The sequence below is a fragment of the Onychomys torridus genome, chromosome 8, assembly GCF_903995425.1.
Source record: "Onychomys torridus chromosome 8, mOncTor1.1, whole genome shotgun sequence".
NCBI classification, from domain to species: Eukaryota; Metazoa; Chordata; class Mammalia; order Rodentia; family Cricetidae; genus Onychomys; species Onychomys torridus.
In genome coordinates this window covers 73,363,245-73,388,185 of record NC_050450.1, presented here as the reverse complement: position 1 = coordinate 73,388,185, position 24,941 = coordinate 73,363,245, and the positions used below count along the sequence as shown (strand labels likewise).

The 24,941-nt window shown below is 44.9% G+C and overlaps 2 protein-coding genes across 2 annotated transcripts in view; one reads left to right on the top strand and one right to left on the bottom strand.

Moving 5' to 3' along the window:
• The window catches only part of Appbp2 (amyloid beta precursor protein binding protein 2), a 54,807-nt gene extending 51,001 nt beyond the window's left edge, over positions 1-3,806 (top strand). The window contains exon 13 of the mRNA XM_036196910.1: positions 1,579-3,806. Coding sequence (XP_036052803.1) covers positions 1,579-1,832 — 254 coding nt within the window. The 3' untranslated portion in view covers positions 1,833-3,806. The remainder of the gene's footprint in view (positions 1-1,578) is intronic.
• A 9,964-nt stretch (positions 3,807-13,770) lies between these two features.
• C8H17orf64 (chromosome 8 C17orf64 homolog) lies at positions 13,771-23,674 on the bottom strand. The gene is made up of 6 exons (XM_036195283.1): positions 23,545-23,674; positions 21,987-22,088; positions 21,620-21,795; positions 20,921-21,020; positions 16,620-16,782; positions 13,771-13,856 (listed from the first exon to the last, which is right to left on the bottom strand). The coding sequence occupies exons 1-6, from the start codon at positions 23,593-23,595 to the stop codon at positions 13,771-13,773; spliced, it is 678 nt and encodes a 225-aa protein (XP_036051176.1). The 5' UTR covers positions 23,596-23,674.
• Between the last annotated feature and the right edge of the window lie 1,267 nt (positions 23,675-24,941).

The following is a 24,941-nucleotide window of genomic DNA, read 5'->3' as shown; positions in this document are numbered from 1 at the left end:
TAGAATGCCTTGGTGTTTCTTAGTACTTTCTGTATTTAGTTTGAAGGAGTTTTCCTACCAGTTCTCAAAACACAAGAAAGGTATCAAATCTTATTTTTCCATGCACATGTGTAGTCAACCTGGTACCATTACTTGCCCCTCCCCCATTGTTGCCTGTGTCTGTCACAATGGTGATCCATGTGTGTGTGTTAGCCGTTGTGTATTGACTTACTGATCAACCCCGGAGTGTGCAAAATATTAACATTCTGAAAAATCAGAGTCATAGGCAAGTACTTCCCTAGTTAGTTGTATTTCCTTCATTTCTTCTATATATGTAGTTACCACATGCCTGCTTTGGGTACCAGTCTCATTTGTTTCTGGCTTATTTTTCTTATTGTTTTACATAAAGGCAAGTGAATAAGTATTTTATCTTTTTAATATAAAATTAGCACATTATAGATATTCTCTATACTTGGTATTCTAGTTTTTTCTGCTGGACATAAACACCATGACCAAAAAGAACGTGGAAAGAAAATATTTATTTCATCTTACACTTCCAGATGATAACTCATCATTGGAGGAAGTTAGGGCAGTAACTAAAGGCAGGAACCATGGAGAAATGCTGCTTGCTGACTGTCTTGCCAGTTCATGCTCAGCTAGCTTTCTCATAGCTCAGGACCCTACCTGCCTAAGGATGGTGCTGCCCATACTGACCAGGGTATTCCACATCAGTCATCAATCTTGCCATCTTTCACAGATAGTGACCACAGGCCAGTCTGATCTAAGCAATTCCTCAGTTGAACTTGCTTCTTCCCAGGTGACGCTAGGTTGTATCAACTTGACAAAACTAACACATTTTACCTTACAAGCAAAACTAGCCAGGAGTAGTGGCACAGGCCTTTAATCCCAGTGTTCAGGAGGCAGAGGCAGGTGGCTCTCTGTGAGTTGAGTCAGCCTGGTCTACAGAGTGAGATCCAGGACAGCCAGATAGATGTTCTGTATTATTTTAAGATATCTTTAAACCTGAAATTTTCAGCTGGTAAGATGGCTCATCAGGTCAAGGCAGCTGCCACCAAACTAGACAACTCAATATGATGGAAGGAGAAGAGATTCTTGAAAGTTACCTCTGGCCTCCACACATGCTCCAGAACAAGTGCGCGCGCACACATAAACACACACGCTTGAATTAATTAGAAACCTTTTTTGGGGGTGGGGGGGATTCGAGACAGGGTTTCTCTGTAGCTTTGGAGCCTGTCCTGGACTAGCTCTGTAAATCAGGCTGGCCTCGAACTCACAGAAATCCACCTGCCTCTGCCTCCCGAGTGCTGGGATTACAGGCGTGTGCCACCACCGCCCGGCTTTATAAACCATTTTTTAAAACCTGTGAAATTTATTTTAGTATTCTAGTGAAACCAGCTCCTTTAAATCTTAGAGGTACGACATGGACGAGAGTGAATTAAGAGTCAGTGATATAAGGACTGTTTTCCTTCCGTGAGACTAAAACCAAGCCAGCCTCTGTAAAGAACTAAACCTGTATTAAAATCAAAACAAAAGATGACTGTACATTTTTTCATCTGTTTCTTTCTTATGTTCCTTTAGGGAAGAAGCTGTTTGGTGAAGGCTACAGTGGACTAGAGTATGATTACCGAGGCCTCATTAAACTTTACAACTCCATTGGGAATTATGAAAAAGTATTTGAGTATCACAATGTTCTGTCTAACTGGAACCGATTGCGAGATCGGCAGTATTCGGTAACCGATGCCCTTGAGGACGTCAGCAGCAGCCCCCAGTCCACCGAAGAAGTGGTGCGGTCCTTCCTCGTGTCTCAGAGCGTTGAGGGACCAAGCTGCTGAGGGACAGCCTCAGCTAACAATTACCTTTTCCCAGATTCCGGGAAATTCATACTGTGAAGTCAAAACCATGTTGTTTTGGGGCTGGTATTTGCATTGAAACACTGGTCCAGTCCATTGAAGACCCTATTCGGGTAGTCCTGTATTGCAGTTCCTGTAGAATATAAGCATATATTGAGTTATATCAGCATGTGCCGCGTGTATAAGTAGTCCCACATTCTCACCCCATTAGAACAACAGAAAACCTTTTCCCCCTTTTTAAAAAATAATTCATTTTTCAGAAAGCCTGAAGGAAAAAAAAAAGAACCCCTAAATAAAACTATTTAAGAGTTTAAAAGAGTTGCATTCTTCTTATGTAAGGATGATTTTTAACAACTTTTTAACATTCTTCCATGTGGAGGTATTCGATACTGTATTTTAAAGAAATTTTATGGAAGACTCTTTATATGCAGTATAGAAAAGTAACACAGGTACTAATAAAAGGAGGGCATCCTGATGTGGATTTGGCCTTCTTTCCCAGATCAGTGCTACAGCCATTCCAGAACTGTGTCAGGGAAAGACTGTCAGATTCATCTGACTGGACCAGTGTTGATGTGTCAGTCAACACCAGGTGGACCAGCAGCTCAGCTCTTATCTTGGTTTCTGGTACAGCAGTGAGATGCCCTAACAGTGTTTGCAAACATAACAGGACCAGAAGGACCTGACCGGACCAGGCACCTGTGGAAGGTAGTTATTTGGACCAGGGGCTTTAGATTATTATTTTAGTCACTGCACTTGCCTTTTCCAGTAGAATAATTTCATTTAGATAGAATGCAAAGTATTAAAACGAGGTTTATTTGTATCATAGATACCAAACTATGGGATTTGGGCAATGTCAGTGGCAAATCTTTAGTCAAGGTACATAGAAGCAAGTCTGTAACTATCTGCTGCGGCCACCCTCATTTTATTCTTTGCCCTAATACTCCATGATGCTAACAAACATGCTGGCTAAGAGTCATGAAATGATTCATGTTCAGATGAGAATTTTTGGTTTACTCTGTGGGGATTAAGAAGATTGAATGCACAAAAATAAGTCTTAGAAAACCCTTCCTTTTTATGGGAAATAATAGTACAACTAGTCATTTTAACTGAAGCCCAGGAGTCAGATGGAAGGATCCAACTATAGTGTCTGATTTTCTAAGTTTTTAAAGCTAGCCAGGTTATTGAATGTGGAGCTAATACTCAATTCCTAAGTTGTGTGACAATGTAACAAGAAGGAACAAAAGATCTTTTGCTGTTACCTCAATTCTTAGCACAGAGGCCTCATCTGGTGCTTGTGTAGTTAAGAATCTGGGTGTCTCCCCTATTTTCAGGGGTTCCTGACTTGGGTGTTAGATGCATTGCTCCGGGCAATGCTTGGAGTGCTCTGTAGGTTGAGTGGATGTGTGTCAAACTCTGTTCTTTAGCATGCTTGTTGGGTAAGGGGAAAACAAAGTTATCATGTAGAGTACAGAAACATTAGAGACTTCAGAAGTTATCTTAAACATTTTTTTTAACTTTCCATTTTAACTTTGAAACTGCTATTTGCAGTCTTAGTGATAAGCCAGTGTGTTTAGGTGCTTAGAAAGGAACTTACTGGGGATGTACCCGAGTAGATGAGGCAAGCTCACACCCTAAGATAACAGCTTTGGGTCCAGAGACTTGAATTTATTTATTCCTCTAACTGAATTTCTTTATAAATTCTTCAAAGAATAAATCAGTATGTTAGCAGTTTATGCAGCTGGCTCCCTCCTAGTTAATTACGGTCTCTGTCCAGTGACACCCTTTATTACCAAGTAGTCTGTGTGACCAGGAGGGGCATTTCTAAGTTACTCAACTCCAGCCGCACGGGCCTATATATTTAATACCTCCAAAGACATTTTCAAGATAGGCTTTGTGTACTTTTATTGGCTTTTTAGAGCCCTGTGGTATGTGTGTGGTATAGGAATGTTGTGCTAAATTGTTTTTCAATAAATATTTTGAAACTTAAGTTTCCACATGAATTATTTTTATTTAATCTGAATTTTTTGGTGTTATGCATACACAGCATTTTGTATAGTCACTTAGTGATAAAGTAACATGATGTTTAGAAGCCTGTGGTCACGGGGTGATAATGTCAGAGGCAACCACCCCCACCCCTAGCATCATCATTGTCGAGTTGTCCATCTTACTATCTCTTTAATATAGTTATCTGTAAGTTCACAAAAGTTAATCTAATGCCTGTACCTTAGCAATCTTTGGTTTTTTGGGGGGTGGGGTGGGGTGTTGTTTTTTTAAAACAGGATTTCTCTCTGTAGTTTCGGAGCCTGTCCTGAACTCACTTTGTAGACCAGGCTGGCCTCGAACTCACAGAGATCAACCTGCCTCTGCCTCTGCCTCTGCCTCCTGAGTGCTGGGATTAAAGGTCTGTGCCACCACCACCTGGCACAATCTGTCATTTTAAGTGATATGATTTGATATGTTCTGATTCTACTGAAAAGTAATGCCCTAATTACTCCAAGTGTAGGATTTATACTTTAGCAAGAGTGTTTAGGATGAGGTAGTGAGGAATGCCACCATGATTTGACTTTTATACATGAAAGCGGGATGTGATAACATATGTCTATAATCTCAGTATTCAGGACACTGAGTGAGATTCTTATTCCTCAAATAAGAATCTCAGGAAAAACTGCATAAAATTTACCTCACAATAATCAATAGCTTGCATGTGATTTTAAATAAGGACCTATGATCTCACCTTCCCCTGAATTCTCTTATTCCTAAAGCTTGGTGCTACTCCAGTTGGGGACATTGGGGAGCTCATGCATATGACACAGGTGAGTCACTTGCATTCAGTTTAATAACACCAACTGAGTTTTTAGTGCATAATATTTATGGGTCCTCAAACTAGACTTTGCCCTGAGGGTTTGGACCCTTTCTCCATCAAATCTACATTCTTTTTTAAAAAACCAACTCACCAATACCCTACCCAGATATTCCTGCATTGTGAGAATAAACAATTTTTTTTTAAGAATAATTTTAATAAAGACCTTTGTCCTAGACCGAGAGAAGAGTTCATAGTCTCATGAGCATTAAGTACAGAAAGCTGTCCATGGTGGCACAAGCTTTAATCTCAACTACTCGGGTGGCTGAGACAGGAAACTCACTTGAGATCAGCCAGGGCAACCTAGTGAGACCTGGTCTCAAGAAATCAGTGGACGTGTGCAGCACTGGGTATGGTGTCTTGAGCCTACCCTTGAACTTGTCTCTGTAGCGCAAGCAGCTGAGCCTAAGTATGATGCAAGCTTTTGGCCAAAACTTTCAAAATCAAAGGATGGTTTGCTAAGTACCAGGTGTTGTTAACTGCCACTTTTTTTTTTTTCTTTTTTTATGTTTTCCCCTAGGGTTTTTAACCTTGCTGCTTCCAGTCATCTTTTCTGGATGGCAGAGTTACTACTGGAAAAATGCTTATTTATAATTACTGATTTTTTTAAAGAGTTTTATTTTTGTTTTAAAGATTAACACTTCTTTCACCTCTTGGCTTTAGAGGATGTCAAATTACCTGGAAAAAAAAGATTTATTTTAAATAGAACATTTGAATTAGTCTGCAGATTTTAACAATAGTAGTTCCTTTGTCCCCAGATCTCAGGAATGTTTTAGGCAGAGAACTGGCTTTCCCTGGTGGCGATTTGAAGGCGTGTGTTTTAGGATCTCTTAAATAACACTGTTATTAATTACAGTTCTAGGTATCTATAGCATGAGTGGCCTTAATGAGTTTGTTGGAGTGCACATGTTTTTCAAGAGTAAAGTTTAAGATGAAATATATATGCTATATATAGATATCTAGAAAACTTGGTTGTGGTGCACAATGTATTGGATCGCTGAATTGCAGGTACCCTTTTTTTGTATAACATCACTCATTTCTGTATATTCCTTTTATGGGAAAATATGTTGCCATGGTGACTAAAACTTTTCAATTTAGTTTTATGTGAATGAATGCTACATTTTATTAAATATTACCAGGTCAGTACTATTTTTATACCTTATTAAGCAACAGGGGTTTTAGTTTAATAGGCTCAAAATAAAAAAATAAAAAAAAAACCTTAATGGAATAATTACAAGTGAATCGCTAACGTTCTTACAGGAAAATCCCCACTACTAGTGCCACAGGGATTTCTATAGAAGTATCTAAGGTCATTAATAGATTTGAAGACAGTTCACTGAGTCAGAGCGACCTTTCATATCCTCACCTACTTGTAGTGCCCACCGTTATTTGTAACTATAAAACCACACTAAGTATGTTTGTAACCAGCATTGTGGTATATTCTGTATTGTATTGCTAAATGAACTATTGACCTAATAAATAGTGTTCCTGCATTCATAGTGTATGTTTCCCATTGAGTTGTGATTGCTTTGGGTTGGAATTCAGGGTTTTTTAATTTTGTGGGCTGTTCTTCCTGAGTGGGAGAAAACTTGAAGCTAGTGCTCTTGTTCAGGAAAAGGAAGCTGTGCCGCAGAGCTGGTGGACCACACAGCGTTGGGAACCATGCCCTTTTCAGCCTGGAAAGAGCTTCAGTGCCCAGGAGAGCAACCATCACTGTCGGCAGCTTCTGACCATAAAAGGCGGTGGGTGGGTGGGTGGTTGAGAGACTTAGTAGAATTTGGCTGAAAGTTCTCCAGTCCCCCCATGTCTGTAATTCAGTCCCAGCTGCCCCTCACATGTAAGGCATTTTGTCATTTTAACCCTCCTTTTTCTCATGTGAAGGAGATTGCTCTTTTAAAAAGAACTCTTCCATGAGAGTCAAAAGAATTCAGGAAATGAGGTCACGTTTTTAATGTTTTGAGATGTATGCATGCCGCCTGTGTGCAGGTGTCTGTGGGGATCCAGAAGAGGGTGTCAGGTAACCTGGAGCTGGACTTCCCAGCGGTGACTGGGAACTGATGCGTTGCAAGGATGCTGGCAGGAGTCAAGCTCAGATCCTCTGGAAGAGCAGCTTCTTACCTACTTCACTAACTGCTGAGCCCTCCTGCCAGCCACAGGCCTCATTTTGAAACAACGTAAAGCCAAGTACTTGGACAGAAACCAGCATCGTACTGCTTGCTTCCTCAGCAGTATTAAATTTGTCTTTCTGCATAAAGTTTGATTTGTCACTTAGAATTCTGAGGGTGGCATTTTATTCCAAACTTGGTTAAAGCACTTTTTATATCTCATAGCAGGTAACCTTCAGGCTCCTTCCAGCTTGTAAACTTTACTGTTTTCTGCATTATTTAACATAATATATAGCTTACCCTGTGACATACATCTGTTAGCAAACCCCAGACACCTCAAACACTAGATTTAAAAAAAAAAAAAAAATTCAAGATAGTCTGGGCATAACTCAGTGGTAGAACATGAACTTAGAATGCTTAAGGCTCTGAATTCAGTCCCCAGCACGGCCCCCCACACACACACACCTCTCCTGCCCAAGAGAATATAAACACCTCTTAAGATAGCTGGTTTTTTTGCTTTGTGTTTTATGGTGTGTGTGTGTGTGTGTGTGTGTGTGTGTGTGTGTGTGTGTGTTTCTAGACAGGGTTTCTCTGTATAGCTTTGCACCTTTCCTGGAACTCGCTCTGTAGCCCAGGCTGGCCTCGAACTCACAGAGATCTGCCTGGCTTGAGTGCTGGTACTAAAGGCGTGCGCCACCACCACCCGGCGATAGCTGTTTTCAGACAAGTGTTGGTGAGGATGTGGAGGACTAGGTCCATGTGCACCGTTGTGAAAACGTGAAATGGTAGATGCTGTGGGAAACAGTATGGAGGATCCTCAGAACCAAGTTTAAATACATTTACCGTGTGACCCAGCAGTTCTACTGAAACGATTTCAAACAAACATCTGCATATCTATTGATGGTCGAACAGATAAAATGTGGCATCCTTAAAATGAAATCCAGCCTTTAAAAAGGAAAGTATGGACTGGCGGGATGGCTCAGCAGAGCAGGTAAGGGTGTTTGTTTGTGACCAAACAAACCTGGCAGCTCAAGTTCCAACTCACTCATCTGGTGAAAAACTGACTCCCTAAAGTTGTCCTCTACCGTGTGCACCTTGGCACACCTCCTTCCCCCACACCTCAGAAAATAGACATCTAAAGGAAATTATGACAGTACTATAACATGGATGGACCTGAACGCTAAGAAGCCTAATAGCTGAGTGTGGTTGCATGTAGTTGGAGAGCTTCTCTCCAGGTTCCACCAAGCCCCTGCGGTCCCACAACCCACGTATAAAATAATCATACAGACACTTATATTATTTAAACTGCTTGGCCATTAGCTCAGGCCTACCATTGTCTAGCTCTTACTCTTATATTTAGCCCATTTCTGTTAGTCTATACCTTGCCACATGGCTTGTGGCTTACCGGTATCTTTACATGTTGCTTCTCATGGCAGCGGCTGGCAGTGTCCCCTCTCAGCCTTCCTGTTTCCAGCCTTCTCCTCTTCCTTGTCCTGCCTACCCTATCCTTCCTGCCTGGCTACTGGCCAATTAGCACTTTATTTATACAGAGTGATATCCACAGCAGCTGCACATACCTGTATTCTCAGCACTTGAGGGGCAGAGGATGAGGATCAGTTCACGATCATCCTTGGCTACATATCAAGTTTGAAGCCAGCCTGGGCTACATGAGACCTTATCTCAAAAGCAAAGCCAAGGTTAGGGATTTAGCTCAGTGGTAGAGCACCTGCCTAGCAAGCACAAGGCCCTGGGTTCCGTTCCTCAGCTCTGGCAAAAAAAAAGCAAAGCCAAGTAAAATTAATATATAATTTTAGTGTAATACAGACAATGAAAGAATGATTTGTCAGAAATGAGGGGGGGGGGGGGAGGGAGATGGGAAATGGTTACTTAATAGATAGGTTTCCTTTTTACACAATGAGGAAGTTCTGGAGACTGGCCACACAGAAAATGGAAACATAATTACAATAAAAATAGCTGAGATGCAGCACATGAAAGGCTAGAGGATGATAAGATGGTAAATTTTATGTACACTGAGGATTTTTTTTTTAAATGTTTTCAACCTGTGTAGGCAGGGCTGGCAAAGATACCTCAGTGGGCATAGACACTTGGCACCAAGCCTGATGACCTTAGCACCATCCCCAGTACTCATGGTAGAAAGAGAGAACCAAATCCCGCAAGTTGCTCTCTGACCTCCTCAAGCATGCCCTGTTAAGTGTGAGCACACAGTAAAGTAAAAAAAAAAAAAACAAAACAAAACAAAAAACAAAAAACAAAAAACATTTCTCTTAAAATTGCCTGGCAGTTAAGTCAGCCATGATCCATCTGGAAGAATAACCACCATGAAGGCCAGGTATAGAGTGGAGTGCACTCTACTCCCAGTACTTGAGAAGCAGAGGCGGGGGACGGGGTTGGTCTAGACAGTTTGGTCTACATAGTGTCAGTTCAGGCCAGACCTACATACACACAAAATAAATGTAAAGCAACCAAAATAACAGAAAACAGTTCCTTTTCAAATGTGTTCCTGTTACAGTTTCTGTTCTTTTTCATTAGATCTTAGCCTGACATGCCAGACCTAATCCGCAAAACAGTATAGAAGTTTCAGGAAATAAACCCAAGTAAATCAGGAGCTTGAAAAGTTACTCTAAAATGGTCATAGAAAAAATGGCTTTCCCCTAAATGCTACAGGCTGTAAATAGTCTTGCACCCATGGACAAGTTTTCAGCCGGTTGGAAGGCACACACACTTCATTCCTACTGCACAGTGTCAACCAAGCTGAGCTTAGGTAGGCCAGTGGTTGAAGGGAACACTGAAACTGGGATTCCAGGAGAAAACGTGACGATTATAAATACTCTCAGTGCAGAATCCTTTCAAAGTCATTAAACCCCATAGAACAAATGACTTTCAATTTAGTTATATAAAAGATGGAAAATGTCTACTTCCATGGGAGAAGGAGGAAGACTCTAAGAACCAAAAGTAATGCTGTGAATGGAGTCAGGAGCCTTGACAGTGGGATCCTGGCTCAGCTGTGCCAACCCCTGAGCCTGCTTCCCTGTCTACCATAGGGAAGTCTGGCTCACAAGTTTGACACAGAAATCTAATGAGAGAGTGTTGCTATGGAGAGATTGTGGAGGACTCCTGGTTTTTGTTTGGCTTGGTTTGATCTTTTGTTTCCCTCCTAGGATTAGCTTTACCACAAGAGCACAGACTGATGTATGATGTAACAGTTGGCTCCCCTTCAACAGTCTCCCTAGCTACTCTCTGGTGTGTCCACCACTACCACTACAGCAGCATACTTTGGGTGAAGACACCTTAGCTGAGAACAATTAACTTGAAAATAATACAGTAGAAGGCTGATTAAATGGCTCAGCAGTTAAGAGCACTTATTGCTCTTGCAGAGGACCTGCATTCAGTTCCCAGCATACATGCACACGCGCGCGCGCGCACACACACACACACACACACACACACACACACACACACACACACACACACACACACGGAGTTTGTAATTCTGGTTCTAGTGGATTTGGCGCCATCTTCTGGCATCAGAGGGCACCAGGTACACATGCAGTGGGCTTACTTTCACCCAGGCAAAACACTCATACATTTAAATGTTTAAAACGCCATACATCAGTCTGCCAGTTATTTACATGCTGGAGGCACAGTGTCACAGTGTGCTGCCATGTGAGGCCAGTAGCTCATCAGCACCGAAACCTAGTTCCTATGCCGACTTCTGATACAAGAGACATCACCTTTCTTCTTGGGGCTTTCTTTTCTCCTCTAGATAGTGGTTGACAAAAAGCTGTTCGGGGTGTGTCCTTTCATTTGTTGATTCAATAGACTTTTAAGTGACTACTATTGTAATTGCTTAGTATATGCCAATAAACAGGTTGTCTCCTGGCTCCCACAGGTGATGGGCCAGGGCACAAGTGGCCCACACACTCATGTGCGTGCTAAAAGTATCATTGAAACAGTTGAAAGTTTTTCCTCTTTGTAAGTTCATTGTCTCGTATTTTTGTCACAGTGACAGAAAACTGAAATAGTGATGTGCTTGACAAGTTTGCGGAAAGCAGGGGTTAGGGCACAGAGGTAGCTGAACACTTGTAGGACTGGATCATAGATCTAGCAGAACCTGACGATGACTTGGGCTTTCTTTTTATTATTTATTTTGTGACATGTTTTTATTTTATTCATGTTCCCCAAGCTGTCCTGGAACTCTCCATCCTCCTGCCTCACCTCCCCATTGCTCAGATTATAGGTGTGCACCAGCAGGGCCAGTTGACGCTGACTTCGGATGAAATGAGGAACGTTCGAGTTTTGAGCAGAGAAACCCGTGATCTGCTGTTTTAGAATTCTAAGGTCGTACTATGTTTGAGGGAAGAGTTAAGAGGACACCAAACCCAGCCTCCCCTGTTACCCTTAGGGCGAGCTCCCAACCCGCTTCTCCCGGGGCCGAGGCACTCCCCACCGTTCCTGTAGGTGGCAGTGCTGCCCCACAGACAGTGACCAGCGCTCTCCTTTGCGGGGAGTCCCTCAGCATCAGCACCTTCTAGCTTGCTGGCCCCTCTCTCCCGAATCCTCCTGTTCAGTCCCTTCTTGGGCTTCCGGGAAGCACCGGGTAAAAGTAAGAGAAGGAGCTGCGCTCCTGCCGCGTGTCCCCCCCCCCCCTCAGGCTCCCCTCTTTGTGCCTCATCTAGACTGATGCTCACTTTCACATTTACTTCTGTGCTCAGTTTTTCTCCTGCATACAAATTGAGGGAGGGGAGAGACAAAAGTCTCACACATTTACCCTGGCCCTAAGCTATCTGGTTCCCTTATACTGCTACCTTTAACAGGGTCTTCATTAACTTGTCGCTGTTTTCGGTTTGCTTGTTTGTTTTGTTGTTGTTTTTTAAGAAGCTAGGTAGTGGTGGCACGTGCCTTTAGAGCGAGATCCAGGACAGTCATCAAAACTACATGGAGAAACCCTGTCTCAAAAAAACCCAAAAAACAAATATCTATATCTATCTATCTATCTATCTATCTATCTCTATCTATCTATCTATCTATCTATCTATATAGATATAGATATAGATATAGATGTAGATATATATCTGGGTCTTGGGGGCTGGAGATGAGGCTATCAGTGGTTAAGTGTGTTTCTTGTCCTTCCAGAGGAAGATGTGGTTGTTTCCAGCATGTGCATGACTCGGCTCACAACAATTTATATAACTCCAGCTCCAGAGGATCCCACATGCTCCATACAGTCACACAGACACAAATGCACTTAAAAAGAAAATCATTGAGTCTACTTCCTTTTGTGGAGTCGCCATCTAACTGGTCTTTGGAGCCTGTCCTGGAACTTACTCTGTAGACCAGGCTGCCCTCGAACTCACAAAGGTCCACTTGGCTCTGCCTCCTAAGTGCTGGGATTAAAGGCGTGTGCCACCACCTGCCAGCACATTTTTTTTACTTCCCCAACTTCCTCCTTTCCTTTTGTGCCTCTGATAGGTATCAGCCAAACTCATCAATTGACTGCAGAGGATGTGACTCAGAGGCAAACGGTGGTCCTCTAGAACATGCAAGGTCCCTTTTTATCTTCAGTGCTATAAAATAAAAAAGGGCTGACAAGATGGCCCACCAGGAGAGGGGCTCACTATCAAGCCTGACAACCCAGGCTCCATCCTGGGACCATAGGGCCATAGGGCAGAGGAGAGACTGGACTGGACTCTCAAAGACCTCTAACCTCAAGCAAGCTGTGGCAGGAGTGCACGTGTGCACACACACAGAGACACACATGCACACTTACACAGCAATCAACTGATCAATAATGGGTTGTTTGTTTGCTTTTGTTTTTGTTTTACCATATATAAAGCCTAAGTTTGCCATTCTTGCTGCATGCCTGAGTTGCTTCTGCATACTTTGGGGATATCAAATATTAAAGGTCCCAAGAGTTGCATGGGTGGTGTAGATGTGTGAAGCCCATTGTGCAAGGTACTAGGCAGGGGAGGAGACTGTGGCCAACCAGAAAGCATATCAATGAAGCTGATGGACTGCTCCTCAGCTCCACCAGCTGGTACATAGGCATGCAGAGCCAAATGGAGGGAGCTGTCTGAGAAGCCAGAGGTTTGGTTTTGTGTTGAATGGGAAACAACACAGTTATAATATTGGCAACTAGTATTATTTCAATGATGTTAGCAAGTGGAACTCATCATTGGGAATTAAATGCATTGGTAGCTGCCAATTTTTGACCACTGGTACAAATCATCATTCTGTTAAGCCTATTAATGTTTCTTCTTTGGGATTCTTCTGTTTCTAGCCTCTCTCATCTCCATATACTTGGCTCACAGTCACCTGGAAATCTCCCCAATACACACGTGGCATCACTTCATTCCACTGCATCTCTCCTCCCTTGCTACCACCTGCCCCAAGCTATCCATAAGATGAAGTCTAGATGATTTGGAGGCTGCCAGACTTCTCACTGACTGGTCCGATTCCATCAATTACCCTATGCCTTGCTTCCCTGTGGCTAACATCCATAAGCCCCTTTATTCTCTCCCGGCACTGGACCTAGGTGCCTCTCCACATGCGTGGCCACAACTGTTTATCTATGCATAGGTGGACTATCTGCCACTTAGTAAGTGGCTCTAAACATTTTTTCTTCTGAGTCAGGATCTTATTGTGTAGCTTTGGCTGACACACAGAGACCCAACTGCTTCTGTCTCAAAGGTACTGGGATTTAAGTTGTGACCACCAAGCCTGGCCCCGAGTATTTTTAAGCAAATAAAAGATGAATGAAGTTCAGCCAAGTAGAGTAGAATTGTCTTAAGGATTATTATTTCCCCAACCCGTTTATTCATAATTTAAAAATTGATCAATTTTGATAAAGTAAATTTTCTTTACCCTAGTCAACTCCCTCCCCGCCCCCCAGAGTACACACGTAAGTGCTCAGAGACCTCCCTCCCTGTGGGTCTTCTCACAGGTAGCTCTTGGGAGTTCCCAGGCTTTCTTTAATCTGCCTTTTCTTCAGCTTTGGTCTTTGAGGAAGTTTCCTTAAAAAATCTGAAAGAACAGAAATCAGAGAGGGTTCCAATGCCATGACAAATGGTAAAAACTGCAGGAACACCTGCAGGGGTGTGAAGAATAGAACACCAGGAAGTCCCTGCCAGTGTGTCCCTTCCTCCCTCTCGCTTTTCACTGAAACCTGTGAGGTTGAGCAATGACATCACACACACACACACACACACACACACACACACACAAACATACACACAGAGTTGACAGGTGAGGATGCTTGCCCAAGCACAGAGCAAGCATGTGGTATATCCAAAGCTTTACAGCAAGCTAGAGCACAGTCAGACCAAACCCCAGCCTGCTTCACTTGCCCTACTTCCCTCTCACTCCTCACCACTGATGACAAGTGCTTTGGAAACAGGTCTGTTGGCCAACAACACTGCCAAGTTTTAATCAATATCTGATTTGTGAACACAGTGCAAAAGAAACACCGTGCCAGTCACTGTAGGGGCGGATTCTGCACTGGTACACCACAAAGGATGGGTTGACCAGTATCGTGCACTTTCCTCATGTAACAATGGGGTGGAGGACCCCACATCATCTCTAATCTCTAACACATTCACTAGCTCAGTGGTAGAAAATGTTCAATCCCCAGTAACACACACACACACACACACACACACACACACACACACACAGAGAGAGAGAGAGAGAGAGAGAGAGAGAGAGAGAGAGAGAGAGAGATTCATGATCAAGACTTTCTATCTAAAGTCTATTGATAGGTAAAGAAATAAGTTAGAAGATGCCAAAAGGAAGTACTAGGGAGGAAAGTCAGACTGTGGGAAATTCTGACAATGGCCTGATCTCCCAAGAGTCAGATAAAAAGACTTGTTAACTAAGAGATAACCAGGTAGAATACCTGGCATGAGAGGCCATCTCAACAATTACCTCTGGAATGTTAATATGAATTACCTAATTCCACAAAATGAAACGCTGGCCTGGAAAGACTGATGGCATTCATTTTAAAAAGCCAATTCAGAGGGCTGGAGGGATGGCTCAGTGGTTAGGAGTGCTGGCTGCTCTTGCAGAGGACCTGGGTTTGGTTCCCAGCACCCACACAGTGGCTCACACCTGCCTGTAACTCTAGTTCCAGGGATCAGATGCCCTCTTCTGCCCGCGACAGGCTCCTTGGTGTGTGTGGCATATAAACTCATGCAGGCACTCACACACAAGTTCAGGGGGAGAGACGGCTCAGCCAGTGAAGCACTTGCCACGCAAGAACAAGGCCTTGGTTTGGGTCCTCAGCATCACATAAAACGTTGGCTGTGGCACACGTCACGTGGAATTCCACCGTGGGGAGGTAAAGACTCGAAGATCCTGGCATCTTAATCAGCTAGTCCAGCCAATCAGTGAGCTCAGAGAGAGACCCTTATCTCCAAAACTAAGGTTAGAGAAGTGCTCCCAAACACAAAGCAAGTTAAGATCAAAATCACATATGCAGCATATCTCATTTTTGTTAAAGTATGTATTTATATTCATAATTGATCTGTAAAGTGTTAATAGTGCAATGGTGGTAATAACCATGTGATATTTATGTGATATTTATATCTCCCCCACTTTTTTTTTTTTTTGCTTTTTCAAGACAGTTTCTCTGTAGTTTTGGAGCCTTCCTGGACTAGCTCTTAGACCAGGCTGGCCTCGAACTCACAGAGATCCACCTGCCTCGGCCTCCCGAGTGCTGGGATTACAGTGCACCACTACCACCCAGCCTCCCTATTTTATTTATCTGCTTTTAATTTTCTATGTTTATAATAATAACTAGAAAGTAGGTTAGAGAGGTAGCTCAGTGGGTAGAATCCTTGCCTAGCTCTCATGAAGCCATGGGTTTGATCCTCCTCAGCACCACAGAAATCAGGTGGCCTGTAATCCTAACAGTGGCAAGGTGTGGACAGTGGGCTCAGAGTTCAAGGTCACCCATGTTAGGCCACCATGCTTGCCTTTTACCTTCCTCAACAGTAGCCAAGGAGGAACAGCCAACCGTGGCACAGAAGCCTGTTCCAGAAGTGTAGAGGGAGATGCATGCCAAGTCTCTTGCCTTAGTTTACAGCAGGAACCCTGACAGTTCTAACCTTTACCCGGCCTCTTTTTATTTAAAAGGCACCATGTCCTAAGCCCATAGCCCCATGCAGAGAACCAGACATTTTGGTCAGCACAGAGGCCAAAGTGGCTTGGAAAGGTCATTCCCACACCATCTAGCCCACTGTGAGACTGAGTCTCTTTCCTTTTCCCTTTATTCCACTCCATCGGGGTGGGCATCCTGCCACTGCTACCCAGCACCTCCTGAGGGTCCATACGCTCAGCACTTAGAAACTGTTTTCCCCCTGCTTCTAGTCATGCGAGAAAGGGCCTTTACACCATGTTAGCTAAAAGAAAATGCTGGATTCAAAATGTCTGCACTATAAGACCTCTGCAGAGGGTGTTACCCAGAACACTGGAAAAACCGTATTAAATGCCAACAGTGCTGGCCTCTGGGTATTGGCTAATTTTTCTGTTTGTTTTTTTTTTTCCTCACATTTATCTGCTTATGTTAAAGATTCTATAATGAGTATATCTGGGGAGGAGCTAAAAACAACAAAGAGACCGAAGACAGCAAAGGAAAGGACAGAAAGAACAGAGAAGGAAGAGGCGGTAGACAGGAAGGAAGAGTACTTGGCAGGCTCGGAGAGGAGGCTCCGGCCTGTTCCTGAGAACCCTTCAACTTCTCCGCAGTCCCTCCCCCAGGTGCCTCCCCTGACACCCAGTGGACAGCACCTCCTCTTGAGGACTCTTGGCCAGGGGCCTGCATCTTGGACAGCCTCTCCTTCATGCCGCTGATATTTCCATGCAACCCCCAGGCGCTGCAGAGTCTGGGGAGACTGTCCTCCTGGCTGGCCAGCAAGGATCTCTCTGGTGCATCCAAAGGACAGAACGTGACCTGAAATCGGGTCCATTGTTGAGGAGGGTGGAGACGAGAGGGGCCTAAACTCTACAGCACCAGCCTTACCAAACCCCACCTCCAGCTGCTGAGAAATGATAGCATCTCACATTTGCCTAGCCAAAAAGGATGGGGTGAGGGTCACAGGAAAACTGGGGACATAGGGTGGGCTAGGCAGACAACTGTGTCTTCTAGGTAAGTTTATCCATGCTAAGAAGTCCAAGCACTAGCCTCCTGTCTCAGCCTACAGAAGGCTATGATTATGCATGCATCATTGGAGCAGGCCGTTTATTTCATTCACTTACAGCTAAATGGACATCCTGAGCCATGAGTGAGAACAGCTGAAGCCAGCTTGGGGACATCCCCAGTGCCTGAAAACAGAACCTGGCCTAGCTCTGTCCTTACACAGTGGCTCTCAGTTACCCTGATCTCAAGACATGTTTACTTCTTGAGATCAGTGAGAACTCCAAAAGATGTGCTTATGTGGACATGGCTATTCATACTTGCCCTTTAGAGATTACAGATAAGAAAATGTTAAGTGTGTATTTACTAAATTCTTTGAAAATTAAAGTAGGATATATACACAAATATTCTATGAAAATTATTTATGAAAAAGTAACTTTGCTTTCCAAAAAAAAAAAAATCAGAAAAGTAATAGTGTTTTATATTTTCAGCTCTCTATAGCATCTGGCTCCAGGGAAGACCTGCAATTTCAGGTCTTACTCAGTAGTTATGAATAAGTTATGACTTATGACTTATGATATGTTGTCTTAGTTGAAGCACACAGAAGTGTGGCCTCATACAAATACATATTTAGAAAAGAGCAGATACTCTTCTTTGTTGTCATACTAAAAATGAAACAATGGGCTGGAGAGATGGCTCAGAGGTTAAGAGCACTGACTGCTCTTCCAGAGGTCCTGAGTTCAATTCCCAACAACCACATGGTGGTTTACAACCATCTGTAATGAGATCTGGTGCCCCCTTCTAGCCTGCAGGCAGAACACTGCATACATAATAAATAAAATTTTTTAAAATGAATTAAATAGTAGTTTCTTAATTGTGGTGCAGAATCTGAACCACATGGATAAACTTTTGAAAAATGAATAGGCAGCCAGGTGGTGGTGGCAGTGGTGGCGTACGCCTTTAATCCCAGCACTCAGGAAGCAGAGGCAGGTGGATCTCTGTGAGTTTGAAGCCAGAAAAGTCTACAAAGCAAGTTCCAGGACAGCTAGGGCTATACAAAGAAACCCTGTCTTGAAAAACCGAAATATAAAATAAAATACACAGGCTCTTTTGTTTTGAAACAAGATCTTACTTGGACTCACTATGCAGCCTAGGCTGGCGTCAGGTCTGCAGTCGGCTGCCTTAGCCTCCTGAGTGCTGCTGGGATTCAGGGACTGTACCACTATGATCAGCTGACAATGGGAATAGACTTAAGCCAGGTATAGTGGCCCACACCTTTAATCCTAGCACTGGGAAGCAGAAGCCAGCAGATCTCTATGATCTGTAAGTTTGAGGACATCCTGGTCTACATAGTGAGGTTCAGACTAGCCAAGACTATATAGACCTTATCTCAAAAAGTAATAATAATAATAACAGTCTTAACATTGCTTTAAAGGACAATCTGGAAATTTGGGGTCCGGCTCCTGCCACCCACACCTCCATGTTTCCCCAGCTGTAGAAACTTTCTTTAGGCACATTTGTCAAGACTAGTAAGACAACATCAGTAGACTCTTACTACAGAAGACCCCTAATTCACATTAGGATTTACTTTTGTGTTGTATACATTCTATAGTTTCTATTTAATTTCTAAAACTTCTAAAATTAGCGTATTAATTATACAAATGAGTTTTTTATTTTCATATGCGAATAAAATGTGTTTTGATTGTGTTCACTTTCCACACCCTTCTCTCCCCCCCCCAAGGCAGGTCCCTCCCCCAAACACACCCATTCTCACTGATCTTTTCCCAACTAACTTCCTTCTGCTCTCATCTCTTTTTTTTTTTGGGGGGGGGTGACCCAATAAAATTAATTAGAGTTGATTATAGCAACACGCCTAAGGGGTTATTTGCAGAACATGGGCAACTTCACAGTGATACACCGTTACAGGCTGTGATAACTGTCTGGTGAACGTCCCTACCCTCCCAGTGTCTCTCATCCACTTGCTCACCCTCTCCTTCCTCCCTGGGAGCTCTGGGCAAACTGCTGTTTTCACTGCACTCAAAGTTTTGCTTGGTTTTTCCCGAGACAGGGTTTCTCTGTGTAGCCCTAGCTGTCCTGGAACTCACTCTGTAGAGCAGGCTGGCCTTGAACTCACAGAGATCCACCTGCCTCTACCTCCTGAGTGCTGGGATTAACGACGTGCACCGCCACCGCCTGGCTGACTCACAGTTTTACCTTCCCAGAACATCTCTCGGCTGCAGTCACACAATGCACGCCTCTTCATTGATCTATCTGTGAACCGTCCCTGCTGTTTCACTGGAATCCACTGTTCTATCTCTTTTTTTAAAGATTTATTTATTTATTATGTACACAGAAGAGGGCACCAGATCTCATTACAGATGGTTGTGAGCCACCATGTGGTTGCTGGAAATTGAACTCAGGACCTCTGGAAGAGCAGTCGGTGCTCTTAACCTCTGAGCCATCTCTCCAGCCCCACTGTTCTATCTTTTACATGTTAATCAGGTCTCACCTTCTGAGGAGTCTCTCAAGGCTTCCGAGTATATTTTGAGAGCCTCTGGTTCCAAAGACTAACCCTGAACAGCAGCAGTGAAGGTCACCTTTGTGTCTAGCACCTTCTGTTCCTTCCTGTGATCTTCACAAGTAACTCTAAGTAGCAATTAGAGCTATTACCCACAATTTGTAAATGAAACATCCAAATGCTGGGAGGAGACATATCTGTGCCAGAACACATAACGGGGAAGACAGCCAGAATGCAATCTCCGGCTGTGGCCTTTACGAATGCCTGCTTGGCCAGCCCTCCCTGCTCCACCTTGGCTGCTTCTCTCCAACATGTCTACTTGGATCATTTGTTAATTCTCTCTTTTTTTTTTTAAGATTTATTTATTATGTATACAGTGTTCTGCCTGCTTGCCAGAAGAGGTGGCACCAGATCTCATTACAGATGGTTGTGAGCCACCATGTGGGTGCTGGGAATTGAACCCAGGACCTCTGGAAGAGCAGCCAGTGCTCTTAACCTTTGAGCCATCTCTCCAGCCCCATTTTTTGTTTGTTTGTTTGTTTGTTTGTTTTTCGAGACACGGTTTTCCTGTAGCTTTGGAGCCTGTCCTGAACTAGCTCTGTAGCCCAGGCTGGCCTCGAACTCACAGAGATCCGCCTACCTCTGCCTCCCGAGTGCTATGATTAAAGACGTGTGCCCCCACTGCCTGCCCATTTTGTTTTTCTTTTCCTTCTATTTATTTTTGTTTTGCAATGCTATGGTTGAATTCAGGGCCTCACACAAGGAGGCAAGTGTTCTACTACAGGTTTATCTACATAGCCCATCTTTTCTTTAAGAGAAGAGGTGGGGTCCTGCTGTGTTGCCCAGGTTGACTCTGACTCCTGGGTTGAGTGATCTTCCTGCCTCAGGATCCAGTCTGTCAGCTTTTGACCCAGTGTCTGGCTCTATCAGTTCCTTTTCTAAGTATAAGACATTGCCATTATAGTGACTTCTGGATTTCTGGGTTTCACTGGCTAGATAGCTTCCAAATATATCTCCCAGCTCTCAATTTAAATTTTCTAAAGTTAGGATTTTAAAAAGAAAACTGTTTCATTATGAACAAGCAAACAACACACTATCACTCTCAAAAAAATTGTAAGGTTTAACCTTACAACAAAGGGTAACCTGGCTGGGGTCTGAAGGCTGCAGAAAGAACACTTGCTTGGCCATCCATGCTAAAACCATGTTTTAGCATGTGTGAGTATGGAAGAACCAAAAACGTCCTAGTTGGTGGCCCTAGTCAGGTCCCTCAGGGAACAGTGCAGGGGAAGGCATGAGTGCTTCCTCAGCAGTGAGTTCTGGAAGGGACGAGAGGGGACAGGCATTAGAGAGCCACTCAGTCTGAGTCCTCCCTCAGGGTCTAAGAACACATTGACCAAACTCCTGCTGGACCTCAGAGGAGCCCTCTGGGAGCCTCACCAGGAACTTGGCTGTGTGGTTGGCTTTGGTGTACTTGTAGAGCCGACGAAGCTGCTTTGACTCCAGTTCTGAGAAGAGGGAGACAAATCGCCAGAGCATCCTGCAGAGAGAACCCGGGACAGACTGAGAGAGACTGGAGGGAACCCTTCTCCCTCTGCCCTGGTTACTGTCTCGTGACCAGGGTCTGTCCAGTAGAAATGGGGTGCAAGTTGCTTCCTCAGTTTCGGGTTGAGGGGGTGGAGGTGGAGACCAGGACAGAAATGCCATATGCTGCTAACAAGAACCTGCACACAGCCGCTGTTCACCTCGAGGCTACAGGACTCTTCGCAGAAGAGGCTTAAAAAAACGTGTGTGTGTGTGTGTGTGTGTGTGTGTGTGTGTGTGTGTGTGTGTGTGTCACAGTGCATGTGTGAAGGTCTGGGGACAACCAATGGGCGTGGATTTCTCCTTCCACCACATGGGGTTGAGGGACAGAACTCAGGTCAGTGGGCTTAGTAACGAATGCCTTACCTACTGAGGCGTCTGGAGGCTCTTGGGAAAGGCTGTGTCTACTGTGTGTACAGCTAAGGAACACTCGGTGCTGCCTGGTGGCTAGAGGGACCTATTTCTTTAAACATCTGCCGTTCTCCCAGGATCGTAACCCTCTCCATGACTGAAGAGTCTTGACTGAAGGTGGGATAAGGCAAGGAGGCTGCCTACTTTTTCCAGTGCTTGATCTCCCAGGCTCGGCAGTAATGCTGCAGAAAGGTGTTGATGTGGTCGCCTAGGGCCTCCAGGCTCCGCTTTGTAAACTTTATCCGCTTCTTCTGGGGAAGGTCCTTGGGCAGATTCAGCTTTCGCAGGAACTTCTTCAGAGGCCTCAGGTACTCTTTACACTGAGGAAGTCACAGGTACGGGGAGGGGCTGAGAGGGGCTGAGAAAGGCAGGTGGACAGTCCTGTGTCTGGCAAACTGGCCTGCCTGCAGCCCTTAGTGGCCCCCAAAGAGGTGTGTGCTAACAAAGGATTTCCCACCCTCCAGATTCCTCCCAGGCTAGTAGGGACAGGGTTCCAGGATAGCCCCCTTACAATTTTGAAGGTATCTTGGCTCAGGCCCTTGGCATGACGGACCAGAGCATCTCCAGTGGGAACGGTACTGAAGCTCCTCTCTAAGCAGGGGACACTCCCCACCTGGAAGGGGGTGGCACAGTCAGCAAGGGGCTTGGGCCTGAGGACCAGTGCTGGGCAGACATTGGCAAATATCTTTGACAGTCCAACCCTTCTCCATTCTCCCTATGATCTCTTTCTTAAAACATCATTAGGTTAGTGAGCCTGGGCAAAGAAACCACTTAGAAAAACTAGACTACTTACCTGTTTCTTTTCCAATACTTTTTGGCTATACTAGGGAAATTAACATTAACATCCTGATTAACATTAACTCATTTTCTTTTCCCACGAATTCTTTGAGGGTAGCTACCATTACCTCTGCTTATGACTGAGAATAGTGAGGCATTGAAAGAATTCTGTGACTCCATGAGGGGGTGGGCAGCAATTGCTTTTCCTTCCTCTCTCTCTCTCTCTCTCTCTCTCTCTCTCTCTCTCTCTCTCTTTGTTATATGAGACAGGGTTTCTCTGTGTAGTTTTAGTGCCTGTCCTGGATCTTGCTCTGTAGACCAATCAGGCTGGCTTCGAACTCACAGACATCTACCTGCCTCTGCCTCCCGAGTGCAGGGACTAAAGGCTTGCGCCACCTCCACCTGGCTGCTTTCCTTTTTATTTGGCATTTTATTGAGGTCCCAGGCCCATATCTACTCATCTCTGAATTTTAGCATTATGACATGCATTTGAAGTGTACCCAGTAAGTAAGGTGATGGTAACAGGAGTCTTGGGACACAAAAGTGGGGCAAAGAGAAAATAATAAAATGAGTGGTGACAAAGTGGCTGTGAACTATTACTAAAACTGCACAGAATTAGACTGGTGCCACTGGGTTTGCCCTTCATTTTCTTTTCCTCTGTGTAGTCCTGGCTGTCCTGGAACTCACTCTGTAGACCAGGCTGGCCTTGAACTCAGAGATCTGCCTGCCTCTGCCTCCGAGTGCTGGGATTAAAGGCGTGCCCCTTACATTTTCACAACCTCCCAGGACAGCCTGCTGTCTGTGTTGAGAGGAAGAGCCACACTCAGAGCACTTTGAAGGGAGGCTCCGGGAAAGGTAAAGAAGGCACAGGAAAAGCTCCTCCCAACTGTAGAGAGGGGGAGTCTGGCTAACTCCATGAACATCGCCACATAACTGTACTCAGACGAACACATATATATGCTCACACAGGTGTGGTGAGCCTTTATAACTAACAGCAAAATGGCACGTCCCATCATCCTGCCAGAAACACACCTTTTATAAGTGTGCTCATCATTTATCCCTCACTTTGTGGTTCTGGGAAATCAAACCCAGGACTCTGGGAAGCTCTCCATTACTGAGCTACACCCTAGCTCAACTGTTTGAAGGAATTATGTTCTCTTGTTCTTTGAGGCTCTTGCTAACCCACATACACCACCATCCCCCCCTCCTCGTCGTCTTCCTTGAACTTTATGTTCACAGCTTTCCAAATCCAGCCCCTTCCCTGGCTCCCTCACATCCGAGCCTCACTTCACCTTCTCTAATGGCTTGGCTACTTCACTCCCCTGCCCATGTGAGGCTTCCATCTCAACAGCTGGGCTGGCAGCCTCCAGGACAGCACTCCTCAGGTCCCCCACAGGCTTCTAACTTACTACTTCTGTGACCCGAGAGCCCCAGTAGTGGGCAGGTTGGCTCCAGAACTCGGAGGAAAACCATGGCAACTGCCAACACAGAGCTCAGGCCCTTCTTTAGCCTGTCCACTGGTGCCTCAGGGTGGCCACCAACCATCTCCTCCAACCGGGAACTGAACTCGGTAAGTGAGTAAGTGAGCCGGGTGTGCTGGGTACCCTGTCCCACCCCCCCCTCAACCTCCACCTCCCCCCCTCCCAGTCAGCGCTCACAGCTGACCAGCGCCGTATGGCACACCTCCGGCCAGATGCTATTGATTTTAAACCCTGATAAGGCTTTTGAAGTAATTTTCCTGGATGGATTCCCTTCCTGCCTCCGTAGTTGCACGGGGGCTTCTTGAGAGAGCGTGTGTTGGCGGAGGCGGGGTGGGGCGGGGTGGGAGTTGTAACAGTCCTTTCCAGAACAAAGGACTGAAGAGAGAACGGGATATAATAAATCTCTACTGAAACACACTGCCAGCCCCTGTAGCCACCAAGTTAATAAACTGGTTGTGCCGAGGGAAGATCGGGGTTGCTTTAAGGGTATTTTACACAAGTACAGCCAACATATAATTCATTAACCCTCGCCAAAACCTTCCTGGGGGTAGGTGCCAAGTACCAAGCGGGTTTCACAACGAGCCTGGGGAGCCCAGGTCTATCACTCGCCTTAGGTCAGTGGCCACTGAAACAGGCGCAAGGCTTTTTTTGATCGGATTCCGAGCGCTCTGGCTTTTCCCTCCCGCATGCCCGGGGGTGTCGGGACCACAGGAGCAAACGCTGTCAGCAGCGTCTGGAGCTGCAAGAACCAGCCTGGCTGCCAGGCTCTGCGGCTCCAGGCTCTGTCAGTCAGGACCGCTTCGTCCCTACCAGGGCACCAGAGCCCCCTAGCGTCCGTCAGCAGCTAGCGGAGCTAGTTGTCTGGTGCAAAGATGGTTGCTGCTGCGGTCCACTCTCTTGAGCCATATCTTCCCTGAAGGCTGGATTCAGTCTATCGCCAGGACCTCTTGGATGTCGGCCAAATAGACTCTTCCCTCTGTCCATCTAGTCACACAGGACGGGGGACAGGACATGGTGGCTCTTGACAGCTTCAAGGCTGGAGGCTGGGAGGCCCTTGAGTGAGTTCCTTTTCTGTGGTGATATTGTGCACCCTAATAAACTTATCTGGGGTCAGAGAACAGAACAGCCACTAGATACAGAGGCTAGGAAATGGTGGCACTCACACCATGGGTCTCTGTGAGTTCAAGGCCACACTGGAAATAGCCAGG